Genomic DNA, 13,792 nt, shown 5'->3' on the forward strand with positions numbered 1-13,792 from the left:
TTGATAAACCTGCAGTGCACAGAGAAGGACTATGCAATAATGCCATGGAACTCGTGCCTCTTGAAACACAGATTGGAACAGTTCATCATGAAACACCAGTCTACAATGATGTGGCATCAGAATGTGCCAATGAAAGACAAATTGAGAAAACAATTCCAACAATTGACAGAACTGCCCTGGCTACTTCATCAATTTCGATAACTTTTCAGAAGATCAAAACGACCCTGAAGTGACGCCAGAAATAGAGACTTTTAAAGAAAAAGCAACAGAACTCTTTCATCAACTCAAGGAAACTTACCTTATTTCTCCATGGTTAGAGTTTTGGTTTGGACTAGGTGTATTTTTCCTCCTGCTTTGGCTCATCATGGTACTTTGTTTGGGAAAATTCATTGAGGGAAAATACAGTTCAATGGACACAGCAAGTCAGAACATCAACTTAGTTCTGAAACCACACAAATCATCCCACGTGAAGAAAAGAGAACTTTGTCACAGCCATTCCAATACCCGGTGGGGTAGTTTGGGACAAGACTGACTATGAAATATATGGCCCGGTTGAGATCTTGATATATCCTCACCAGTTCAAGGTGTCATTAAGTGACTTTGTAAAACCAAGTACATTCTCTGATAATTGGGATTTTGAAAGTATAAATAATATGATGTCGGATTTAGTGTTGTCAGCAAAATTTACAGAACATGATTATTTACAAGGTTCATCTAATTATGAACAGATGTACTGTTTTTCACAATACGCAGACCATTACTTACATAAATCTGCTCAACCTAGAAATGTTTTTAAATATGCTCAACCTAGAAATGTTTTTAAATATAACTAATGGAACATTGTGCTACTCCACCTAAAAGTAGTTCAAAAACGTTTTTGGAGAAATTCCAATACTTCTCAGGGTTTAACACAAGTGATGCAGAAACATTTTTTTTTAACTGTTGGATAAAACAGGAACGAAAACTATGCTGACAAATACTAAATTGATATATTCAGAAGCATTTTATGAAAAAATGATGACATTTGGTTTTGATTTCTGGAAAAACAACATTGAAACAAAAACCATCTGGGGTACAAAAGATTGGCAGGTACAAGGCCTAGAAGCATTATTTCGAGCCTGCATGATACCAGAACAAATAATGTTCTTAAATGACAATTCACCAAACAACCTGTCTTGGCCTAGCTAAGATTAAAGACCTTAACAATCCATCTTTTCCAAAGCCAATACCTGATAATGCAGCCACAGATATTGAAATAGACGTATCAAAAATGTTATATCTAAACAGAACACATCCCGATTGGAAAAAGTGGTTAATCTGGCCTACTGACACAAATAACTGTCAAGATAGATTCCTGAACAAAACACAGGGGTTAAAAATGACCAGACCCTAGATACTCCCAGAGACAACATCCAGGGATAGTAACAACATACAGTGTAGGGAAACTGTGCCTTGAATGGCTAGAATCATCCACAATGGCAGAAATTAAGCAACACTTATCTTTACTTAAAGATGGTGCAGATTTGCGCGATTTCATTCTGGGACCACGCAAACAGCGTCAAAAATGTTTCATAGCGGCAAGTGTATATGCGGCATACAACGAGGCATGGAAAGTAACACAAATTAAAACAGCCGAGAAAATACGAGAAATTGATCGTATTAATTTGGAAAAATCACTTTCTGTTGTGGACAATGGGTTATTGACTGTCCTCCAGAATATATTCACTGAACAGTATTGTATCATCTGCCATCGATATAATAGATAAAGACTTGCTAATGTTACAACATGGCCAGTCGCAATTACGTTCTATTGTACAGTTAGGGCTGGACGCTGCAAAATCTTCGTTCAGGCTATGTGCCATGGTGTCTAATCAACACAACGTTATTTGTTTTCCATCTTTAACCTCACTGATAAACAAATCAGTTTGGCACAGAAAGGAGCAGACTATACAATCCTGAGCATCGAAAAACTTGAGAGATTACCATTGACAATGTCAGAAAGACCCGTCATTGAATGGATAATACACTGGATTATCACAATTCCGATAACAACTTTCCAGTTTAAAAATTGCCTTGAGTATATACCGACAGGTCAGTATGAAAGGTTGGGTAAAGGGTACATTAAGTCATCATGGAAATTACCATACACACACACATGCTACAGTGACAACAACAAAAATGTATTTCTTAGTGGTGAAAATTGCAAACATTCAGTAAGCGGTATACTTTTGTGCCAGGGTATTAATTTACATGGGGCCTGTGAAGGGACTTCAAACAATCTTTCATGCCACCAGCACGTCACACCTGCAACACAGATAGAACCTTTCTTTAAGCAACTTTCTAACGGGAGTTACATTCTAATAACGGATCACAGCTGTTGTGGCTTGGTGCCAGGGAAAGCATATCTCGTAAGCGTGACTTCCATGGTCACTTGCTGTATGCAAGCATTGTTTCCAAACGGGCCTGGAGATTCCGAGACGCCGATTTGGCCTCCTTTGAATGTCTCTTCTATACAAATTGATACTTTAAGCAGAATGAAGTCTGTGCTTTTACAGACAACAGTGCCCATCACGTCATCAAAAGAGAAGTATGATCTCCAAGTTGCAAGGACAACATCAGAGATACATGAACTTTTATCAACAAATTGCCCCGTGCATTTCACAGAAATGCTAAGCCAAATCCTAAATATGTCGGATACCATTGGCATCTCGAATGTATTTAAGACGATTTTTTCGGGACTGTTAACACCATTCAAAGCAATTCTGGGCATTATTTCCAATTTTGTCCACTCAGTCTTTGGCGGCATACCCTCGTAGCAGGCATTTTATGTTTGACCCTCCTGCTCCGATATGGCAAGCCAAAACAGACATGACTCCGGCAAGGATGGAAGAAACGATCCTAGCAATACGCTACCGGGACCGCATAACTAGAGTCCTTGGATTGGCCCGGCTGAGAGATCTGAACATGACTTGGTTTCTTTCATTCAGACCTATATGGCAGACCTGCATCTTACCTGTGCTTCGATGCATGCTATGCGGAGAAGAATGCGTGTTAGACACCTGTCTTGCACTACCATCAGCAGTACCAATGGATATCAATACTTTGCTAAGTCCTGTAACGGCTCATGCATCGTGTTGTCCCCAGCGGCTACCAATCCTGATGACGTCATTCGTTGAGTCCTGCGCTACGACTAGGTGGCGGCAGTGAAGCGGTAAATGAAAGCAACATCACCCAGGTATGGCCTTCTGTGAGCATTGCTGATCCAAACATCGATGATAGCAATCATTCTCACAACTGCCAGGTTACTGCACTATCGAACCTGGTCGAACTGTCACCTGAATATGTAGACCTATTCTTTAAGAGCTTGTCTGATATGATGTTCTCCCCTGAACAAAAACAATAACTTTTGGAAAAGAATCCGGCGCACAGCGTTCCCATGAACTCTGAATTTGGCCTTCAGTTTTGATCAACAAAAACGACTGAAAAGCGTTTGGAACTCTATTCCCCCGTTCACCACGAGAACATTTTTTTTTAATTGAACATTTTTCAAAATATTTACCTTTTTTCTGGCACAGAAACTTTTGCTTAAAGTAGAACTATTCATAAAGAACAGAACTTCTATTTTTTAGTAAATCTAGAGACAATATATTACCACGGCCTCTAGCACATTTTACAGCAATTGTATTTATATGTGATGAAATAGTCTCGCCCTTCTTTTCTGTATTAAGAGACATTTCATGTGTAATTTTTCGCAAAATCGTTCAACAGATTACATATGCAATAATTTTTGAATGATTACTATGCTTGAAAACATACAGTACCTATCATTTTCATGTATTTCATATACACCATTTCAAATGCAAAATGTATTTTGGGGTGGGTAGGAATACACGTGCATCTTATTGCTTTAGTTTTTAGTAATTTGATGGACATAAATTCGTGGAGTGGGTGTTGTGTTCTATCTAGGACCTCGATCAATATCATGACCACATGGCCCTATACAGCTATAATCAATAGATACCCCTATAATGGCATAAACGATCAGAGCCATATTTCAGTAACTCGTCTCTGCAGCTCATTACAGTACATGACACAGCAGAAGCCACTTCCTAAGATTCCTAGATAACACACCGAGTTCTTTCAACAGATTAAACCCCCAGCAACCTGGGAAAGCCCCGCTTGCTTTGTTTTGATTAGTAATAGAACTCTAACGAGCATGTTCAAAAACTTACGTCAAACTCAGCACCTTTCAGGTATAAATAATACCAACATTGCCTTAAGCAAACACGATGGTGGTGGTGAATACAGGAGCAGAACAGCTGTCCCTTGCAGAGCCAAGCAGATGCGAGAAGCCCACGGACGCTGCCCCTCCTCCTCCTTGACGCGCTGAGAAAGACGCTGTCTTTTCTCCTGCCGAGAAAATCCAGCTCCGGCGTTTCCAGCCTACCCTTGCGGGTAACTGGAATATCGAGTCCTGAGAGGAGATACCAGACCTCCAACATTCTATTCCAGAGGTACGGTGCTGACTAAACCCTTAGAGAGAATTCGTGAAGCAAACCCTTGGCAAAACCAACTTAACTTAAACTGTTACTTACTTACTCCCTTCCATGCATTAGGCTTAGGTCAGGTACACTGGGGTAGGCGTAGTTAGAAGCACCAGTTGAGTATATTAGCCAAATGTATATATGAACGTATATATTTTATTCATTTTAACTATCATATGGCTAAGAAACCATATCAATGCTTTTACAGTATTATTTCGCAATACTCCTTTTACTGTACGCACTTTTCATAATAACAAGTCTTGCAATTGTGGCAATTCATTTCTCTTGCATGAGAAGGAAGACTGCTCAATAAATAATATCTTTTATTAAAAATGCCTGTCTCTCTATTCTCTGCATACTGGTGAAAGTAATTCTGCACAACTGACTGAGTGAAATAGCTGTCTATTGTTTCACACGACTCTAGAGATTGACTCTTATTCTGAGGAGCAAAGTTGTCATGTTAATGCGGTTGTTGGAAAACTGAATCCCTTCTTGTCTGAGCCAGGGAAGCTGATCACTTCCTATTCAGTCAAGAAAGTTTCCAGTGACCTCTGAGCTAGCTGGTACAAACCCAATTAAGTCTAACATAGTCAGTAGAGACCTAGAAGACCGCACTTCTACGTCTACACTGCTGTTTATGTTATTCCAATGTGCAGGGCCTATAGGGAAAATAGGAACTACACTACAAGCTGCTCTTGCCAGATAGCAGAAGCAAAAGATGGACACATCCACTGCCACATCTATGATGGCTTCAGATGTATTTGTACCCTCTTTGACGACTGTCCTGGAAACATCCCTCGTTTCTTCGGGGCTGAGGTTGATCAATGTTGAGATAACATGCCACTTTGGACAGTCCTAGAACATCATAATTGCTAAGCCATTTGAAGCTTTGATCAAGATTGTTGCATGGAACTAATGTGCGAGCCCAAATTGTGTGTTCTACAGTGGTCACTGTCAGGCAGTTCTGATTGTAGTGTGATTGGACTCTTGTCTGCATTGAGTCCCTAAAACAATGACAGAATCTGGTCACAAATGACCTGAAAGTCAGGACTGGGCCTAATCTGGCAACCTGTACTTCCTCTTTCATCACTGATTAAATTCTAGCCCATGTTTTATCACGCTTAGTCCCTCTAACCATACAAAACCTAGTATGGGAATATACCTCATGACTTTGTGTGGTTGTTCTTTGAAATGATAATGAAAACATTGTTGCTCAACTGAAGCCATCTGGAGATTGAATCTTTTAGCTACCCTTTCCAACAAAATATGAAAGAAGTATTTCAGTCCAGAGGGGTATCTGTTTGAACAGTGTATTTGTTGACTTTTCGTGTTTGTTTGCCTGTGTGGTCTTGATGTGAGGACTCGCACTCTTTCTCCATGTCTGAGAACTGGTTGGAATCAGACATCCCTTGCTTTCCTATGTCCTTATGCATTGGCAGGAGTAGCAGCATGGATATATTCCTATGAGGTGTGTCCAGCAGCACAAGCGACAAAGGTGGTCGAGATCTAATGGTCACCTAAGGTGGTAGTGTTGGAGAAACTAAACTAAAAGCTTGTTGATTGACTTGGTGTCCTCCCCCTACTACACTGTAGTCATGAACGCAACAGGCACTTTCATGTCTTCAAGTTTTTTATAGTAATTATGTGGTCCATATGATGGAGGGATGTTGTCCGCTATAAAGGTCTGTTGCTGATATTTGTATTCTTAGTAGTCTTCATCTAGTTCCAAAGCTCCTTTATCACACTTTGGCAAATAACACACATCTAGCTGCTCAAGGCTGTATGCAGGCTCAGAGGTTATGTCCAGGTCACTGACATCCCCTTCCAGTTCAGATTCTGCTGGGCAAACTTATGGATACCTTCACTGGTGAAGACGAGACTGGACAAGAAAATGTAGTTGATGAGGCTGTCATCAACAACGTAGTAGGGATTAGTTTTGAACTTGCCATTGATTGTGAAAGGAGACTTGCCGTAGGAAGGATTGTCATCGACCAGACCACTGACGGGTGGGTAGGAAGGATTGTCATCGACCAGACCACTGACGGGTGGAGCAGAAACATCCTCTGTGTGGTCATAGATGGCGTTGACAATGGTCTTGTCACTGAAGGGACCATCGTGGTCAATGGCTGCTTGTTTGCCCACAGGGTCGATGAGGATCTTCACCATTGACCCGGTTATGTTTCAAAGGAGAAGTCATTGACCAGGTGCTTTTCTCAATGATTGAGGTTTCTTCTTTCTCATCGACAAGGATGACGGCGACATCTAAGTTGAGGATTGCAGTTCAGTAAGGGCTGCAAGGAAGCTGGATTTTTATACAATTTTAGTGCAAACTGAATTTCGCTCTTTTTGGAGTGTTTTTCAGAGGAACACCCACCCAGCCTTCTTTGAAAAGATGGCTACAGACACTTTAGGTAACAAGTCCTGCTCAGGAAAATCCACTTTTTCATTTTTTTTGCCACCTTCGTAGAAGTGCTTGGTAAATCACGGTTCACTGAATCATCCTCAGAAGAGGAGGTAATATGCCTTAGAAAAAGGGTATTTCTTAGATTTTTCCAGGAAGTATAATGTCAACAACATGGCCTTATCCTTCATAGTTTTAGAAGGAAACGTTTTCAAGATGTTGCAGCAAGAAGTTGTATGCACTGGATAAATGCAATACATTAACTGCTCATGTGGATCATGAGAATAGATATTCTGTTCACTGGTAGAGAAGGACTTGAAGATAGATGCGTTTTTTCTTTGTCAATCAGGACTACAGCTGGTAACAGTGAAACGGTCTTCCTGGTCAAGAAAGTGGATATTCTTCCACAGAACTGTCCTAACAACAACTTATAATAGCCTAAAGGATAAAGATGGGGATAGTTCAAGTCCATGGTAGAATAGGAAGGTATAAAGATGAGACCATAGAGAGGTTAGAGAAGACCTCTTCTCAGGTACTCCCTCACACTTGTTGTGCAGTAGAAATGTGAATAATGATGGTCACTAAGGAGGTAGGAGAGCTCAAGAAAAGCAATATTTTGGCTTCTGGAAAATAAACAATGACACCCAGGCGCTAGACAACAGAGTTCATTACATTCTAAAAAAAATAATTGAGACAGAAAACCATTAATTAAACAAATACAAGGCAGCATACTATTTTTAATATGATTCCAATGGGAAATATAGTTTTCCTTACCTCCGGTTTATATTCGAACAGAAGTTGATCACCAGTCAGAAAGTCTTCCTTTGGAAACAGTTGCATATTTTCACAGATGCTTTCCACATTTTCAATTGGATCGGTCTAGAAAAGATATGCTTATTTCTTAGATGATTCACCTTTTTCTTGAAAAAAGTTGCATCTAACACACCAAACAAAGGACGGACAATGTACAGGCAGTAGAACAATTTACTCAAATGTAATTTTGTATCTACTTGTAAAAAGGAATAAAAGGTTCAAGCACTGTATATAAAACATTATTGCATGCCCTCTAAACTTCACTCAAGAGTGTCATGAGTGGGACTATAATTTCATTCTACTGTGGTTTGGAGTGCACAAAATGTTTTTTTTAAATGCCTGCCATATTTCAATTGTTGATGTTTTTGTAAGCAGCAACTGTGGGCTGTAAAAAATTGTATATTTTCTGGGTTGGTGCAAGTGGCTGTTGCTCACCTTATAAACTACAGCAGTATTTTTTTTTTCAATAAAGGTATTTATATGTATATTTCTTTAGTTGGAACGTAGCCAAATGACAGCAGAGTAAAGTATAGGGTCAAAGAAAGCAATTCAACGAGTGCTAGGAGAGGGAGCTGGTTTGTGGATTTGTGGATAGTTAATGCATTGTGATGTAGTGTTCTTTAAATAGGTAAGTCTTCAACTGGAACGGTCCTATTTGATATGGCAATATTGTTCCAGATCATGTGTGCAGAGATGAAAAAGACCTGCTCTTTTTTCTTTTTTACACTTAGGGCCCTATTCTGATGTTCGGAAACTGTCCCGACAGAATCGGTTCTGGACTAGTTTCCAAGCGAATCGGGTCCTGTGAGTCCAGATGACCGATTACGATGCCTCCCCGCATTGACTTCAATGGGAGACTGCGTCCCGAAAGCAAACACAGGTTCCTGCTGAAAAAAGGGGTAGTTCGGGAAAACTTTGCACCCAGTGGCGGGCACCCCATGGTGTTTACTACATTGTGCATGGTTGAGAAGAGGGGTCCCTTGGGTACCCCCACATGTCACATTCGGACACCTCAGGTTGCAGGGGTGCCCACACCGGGCCCTCAAAGACAGATTCCGGCAGCCATTTCATCTCCAAAAAACCAAATCAGAGCGGCTGTCCAAACGGTCATCGTAATTGCTCGTCCGAAAAAAGTGTCCATGGTGCTGTACGAATCAACTCTGATAGGCTCTGGCTGTCCGGATGCCTTTCGGAACGGATTTGGTCTGCTCGAACGGTTTCCAAGCATCGTAATCGGTCATAGGGAAAACTTAAAATTTGGTAGGAAGCAAGGGTTCGGAATCGGAGCACAAGTTACTTACCTTCAGTAACGATATATATGTAGGAAACAGTGTTAGATTCCTTACCTTAGAATATCCCCAGGCATCAGACTGGATCCGGAAAGTTTACGTCAGCAGTACCCCTGCGCGTCGCTAGGCATTGTCTGCGGCTCTGCGCTGACGTCAGTTCTGTACATAGCTTTCTGAGCCAGTAATGCAGAGCCATGATAAAAACAGACACTGGTGCTATGAAACTAGGGCTCTGAAAGGGATGTCCTTAACCCTAGATATCGGTTCGCAGAACGGGGAGGATGGATGGGGCGGGAAGGAATCTAACACTAACTAATGTTTCTTACAGATATATCGTTACCAAAGGTAAGTAACTTGTGCCTCTGAAAGAAACACGTTAGTGTTTGATTCCTTACCTTAGAATAGATACCCCAGCAATACCAACCCCGGTGGTGGGTCTGCGAACCAATGATCACACCAGAAAGTCCTGGAGAATAGAACGGCCGAAAAAGCCATCTCTCAGTAGTGCCTAGCAAACGTGTGCAGCGAGACCACGTAGCTGGCTGACAGATGTCCTGCAAGGGGACTCCCCGACCCAGGGCAGTAGTAGCTGCCGTGGCCCTAGTGGAATGGGAGGGCAGCCCAACAGGAGGCTCGTTTTTAGCCAAGGATTAGCAAATCTTGATGCACAAGTCGACCCACCGAGAGATGGTCCGCTTGTGCACCGCTCGTCCCTTCTTAGCGCCTACGTAACCAACAAAGAGCTGGTCGTCCACCCGGAACTGGTGTGTGCGATCTAGATAGAAGGAGAGCGCACGTTTTGGGTCCAGACGGTGGAGCCTCTCTTACTCCTTCGAAGGAGGCTGAGGCGGAAAGAAGGTGGGCAAGGTATTGGACTGCCCGATGTGAAAGGCTGTGACTACCTTGGGTAGGAAAGAAGGTCGAGTCCTCAGAACAACTTTGTCCGGATGGACAGAGAGGAAGGGAGGTTTAGAAGATAGAGCCTGGAGCTCACTCACACTCCTGGCAGAGGTGATGGCAACCAGGAATGCAGTTTTAAGAGTCAGAAGACAAGAGGACAGTTATGAAGTGGCTCAAAGGGAGCGCACATCTGAAAAGTAAGAACAAGGTTCAAGTCCCACTGAGGCATCACAAAGGGAACAGGAGGGAACATGTGTGTGATGCCTTTCAAGAATCTATTTACAAAAGGGGACTTGAATAGAGAAGGCTGATCAGGAAGCCTTAAGAAGGCTGAAACGGCCATGAGGTAGCCCTTGATAGTGCCCAGAACAGAGCCCAGCTGGGCAAGACACAAGAGGAAGAGGAGAACCTCTGAAAGGGGGTCAGAGAGTGGATCCAAAGCCTTTTCTGCGCACCATGCCACAAATGTGTTCCACCTGCAGGCGTATACCGTTTTTGTGGAAGGGACGCCTGGCTGCCAGAATCCCACCACAGACGTCAGAAGGCAAGTCAAATGGCCTCAACTGTCGCCACTCAATCTCCACACATGTAGGTGGAGACTGGACAGGTTCGGGTGGAGGACTGTCCCCATCTGCTGCGACAAAAGGTCCTCCTGAAGAGGCAGACAAATCGGGGGATCGACTGACATGTTGAGTAGCTCGGGATATCAGTATCTTCGTGCCCAGTCCGGAGCCACAAGAATGACTTGGGCCCGGTCTCGCCTGATCTTCTTCGGCACTCTGGGCAGAAGTGGTATAGGCGGAAAGGCGTACAATCGGACCACAGGTCCACTCACGACGAAAAGCGTCTCCGAGCGAGTGCCGCCTTGGATATTTCAACACGTAGAACTGATGAAATTGCGCGATCTCTTCTGTAGCAAATAGATCTCACCAAGGCTCTCCCCACTGCAGAAAGACCTTGCGCTACGTCAGAGTGCAGACGCCATTCGTGATCCATTATGCACCTGCGGCTTTTTTCCGCCCCGGCGTTCAGGGAACCTGCCAGGTGTTGAACCACCAGGGTGACGCCCTGGTGTTCCAGCCATGTCCACAGGCTCAGAGCCTCCCGACAGACGGTCCATGACCCCACCCCGCCCTGTTTGTTGCAGTACCACATGGCAGTGGTGTTGTACATGAACACCTGCACTACACTTCCCCGAACAGAGGGAAGGAATGCCTTTAGTGCAAGACGGATCGCCCGCAGCTCCAAAGGTAATAATGGAGCAGGGACTCCGCCGGAGACCAGAGACCTCTGATCTCCCTCTCTCCCATGTGGCCTCCCCATCCCAGGAGGGACGCATCTGTCACCACTATGTGCTCCGGTTGGGGAAGGGAGAGAGATCTGCCGCTGACCCAATCGCGGTTCGGAGCCACCACTGCAACTGGCTCGCAGTGCCCTCCGAGATTAGGACGTGGTCGGACAGGTTGCCCTGATGCTGTGCCCACTGAAACTTCAGGTCCCACTGCAGAGCTCGCATTTGCCACCTGGTGTGATGCACCAGAAGGATGCAGGAGGCCATCAGCCCCAGGAGCCATAGCGTCAACCAGACAGAGACCCAGGGTAAAGGCTGAAAGATCGGAATCAGAGCCTGAATATCCCGAGCCTGCTGTTCAGGGGGATAAACCCAAAACTGAGCTGTGTCCAGAACCGCTCCGATGAAAAAGAGCTTCTGAGAGGGGCACAGGTGCGACTTCGGCATGTTGATGGAGAACCCTAGGGAGTGCAGGAGGTCAGCCGTAGTCTGGAGGTGGGAGACGACTGTCTGGGGTGAGCCCGCCTTAACAACCAATCGTCTAGATAGGGGAAGACTGAGACCCCTAATCTGCGCAGATTACCTGCAACCACCACCATCACTTTCGTGAACACCCGTGGGGCGCTGGTAAGGCCGCAAGGGAGCAAGGTAAACTGAAAGTGCTTGTGGCCTACCGTGAACCGCAGGTAACGCCGGTGAGCTGGCAGGACGGGGATGTGGAAATACGCGTCCTGCAAGTCCAACGCTACCATCCAGTCTTCTGGGTCCAGGGCAGCTAGGACCTGAGCCGAAGTCAGCATCTTGAACTTCTCCTTCCTGAGAAAGCAGTTGATGCTCCGTAGGTCCAAGATCCAAGATAGGGCGTAGGCCTCCTGTGCCCTTCTTGGGTACCAGAAACTACTGGGAATAGATACCACGTCCTACTTCTGGCCCAGGAATGCGCTCTATAGCCCCCTTGGCCAAGAGGGCCGTAACTTCCTCCTGCAGAAGCTGCAAGTGATCCCCTGACATGCGGTGGTACAGCGGTAGCATGGCTGGAGGGGTCGCCTCGAAGGGGAGGGAGTAGCCCCTTCGGACGATTTGCAGCACCCGCTTGTCCGACGGGATGGTACACCAGTGGAGGAGGTGATGGCGGACCCTGCCCCCCCCACTGGCGAGGAATGGGCCTGAAATGCCGGACTAGGAAGGCTTAGAGGCAGATGCTACAGGGGCAGGTGTGGACTGACCCTGCCGTTGTCCACCGGTACCACCACGGCAGTAACCACGTCCGCGAACGCGTTGAGCCTGGGTCTGCGGTCTGTGGCTGGCTGGACGTGTGGGGGCTCCCCTTCCTTGGCCACGAAAGGAGCGAAAAGTGGAAGTTTGCTGGAGTTGGCCTAGGCCCAAGGACTTGGCCGTAGCCCTGGAGTCCTTGAAACGCTCCAGCGCACTATCTGCCTTGTCACCAAAGAGGCAACGGCCATCAAAGGGCATGTCCATTAGGGTGGCCTGGACATCGCCCGAAAAGTTGCCGGACCTCAGCCAGGCGTGGCGGCGAATCGCCCTACCCAGCGAGTCCGTTGTGTCGAGTCCACACCATATGGAATAGCGTGCTGCATCCCGCCCTTCCGCCAGGGCTTGGGCGAGCTTTGCCCGGGCCTCCTCCGGGCACTGTGGCAACACCTTCGCAACCATATCCCCCGGAGAGTGGGTGTAACGGCCCAAAAGGAAGGCGGTGTTTACAGACCGCAGCCCCAAACTCAAGGAGGAGAACAGTTTCTTACCAAACTGATCGTACCTTTTGGATTCCTGACTCGGAGGAGCGGTCGGGAATGTGGTCGGGAATGCGGTCTGGGAGGTAGAGGCCTGGATCACCAGGCTCTCGGGGTTGGGGTGAATGGACAGGAAGCTAGGGTCGCCCGGAGCCGGGCGGTGGAGTCGGGCCACGTTCTAATCCACAGGGAGGCCTGTGGAGAGCTTGGAACAGGTGCCCAGCAGATAGTCGTTGAGGGCTTTGTTGAACGGCAGTAGAGGCTCCGAGGAGCTTGCCTGCGGTTTGAGCACCTCAGTGAAGATGTTAGTCCTCACGGCCGCGACAGGGAGCTCAAGAGCCAAAGCCTTGGCTGCACTGTTCAACACCACGCTGTAAGCAGCCCCCTCCTCTGTAGTCACGGAGGGAGGAGAGACGAATCCAGTGTCGGGCGAAGTGTCCAGACCACTGGCCTCCCCTAGCTCGTCTGCCCAGACCTGGCTCAACTGGCACTGCAGTGCCAGAGGGTCCTCAGACCCCTCACAGTCCCCCTTGTCTTCCATCTCCTGATAGTCAGGGAAAAATGATGGAGCTGGGTCGTAGGTGAATTGCTAACCTGTCGGCGCTGGAGACTGCGCCAGTCGGACCCCGGACCCCGGACCGGGGCTGGGACTGGGGACCGGTCCCTCGACTTCCTCCTCGACCGGGACCTCGAGCGGCGCGGAGCCGACTGCTCGAGTCGCTAACGGGACCGCTCCAGTCTAGTCTTCGAGTCAATAAAGGCACCGACGGTAGGGGTCGGTCGTCGACATCAAGCAGTGACAG

At 46.1% G+C, this 13,792-nt stretch overlaps 1 protein-coding gene across 4 annotated transcripts in view; it reads right to left on the reverse strand.

Annotated features, from left to right (window-relative positions):
- NRDC (nardilysin convertase) overlaps nt 1-13,792 on the reverse strand; it is a 2,107,381-nt gene that overhangs the window by 1,323,933 nt on the left and 769,656 nt on the right. For all 4 annotated transcript variants that reach the window (XM_086952436.1, XM_086952435.1, XM_086952433.1 and 1 more), the window contains one exon: nt 7,720-7,824. In XM_086952436.1, coding sequence (XP_086808562.1) covers nt 7,720-7,824 — 105 coding nt within the window. The remainder of the gene's footprint in view (nt 1-7,719; nt 7,825-13,792) is intronic.

Source organism: Lissotriton vulgaris, chromosome 1_1 (assembly GCF_964263255.1).
Source record: "Lissotriton vulgaris chromosome 1_1, aLisVul1.2, whole genome shotgun sequence".
NCBI lineage: Eukaryota > Metazoa > Chordata > Amphibia > Caudata > Salamandridae > Lissotriton > Lissotriton vulgaris.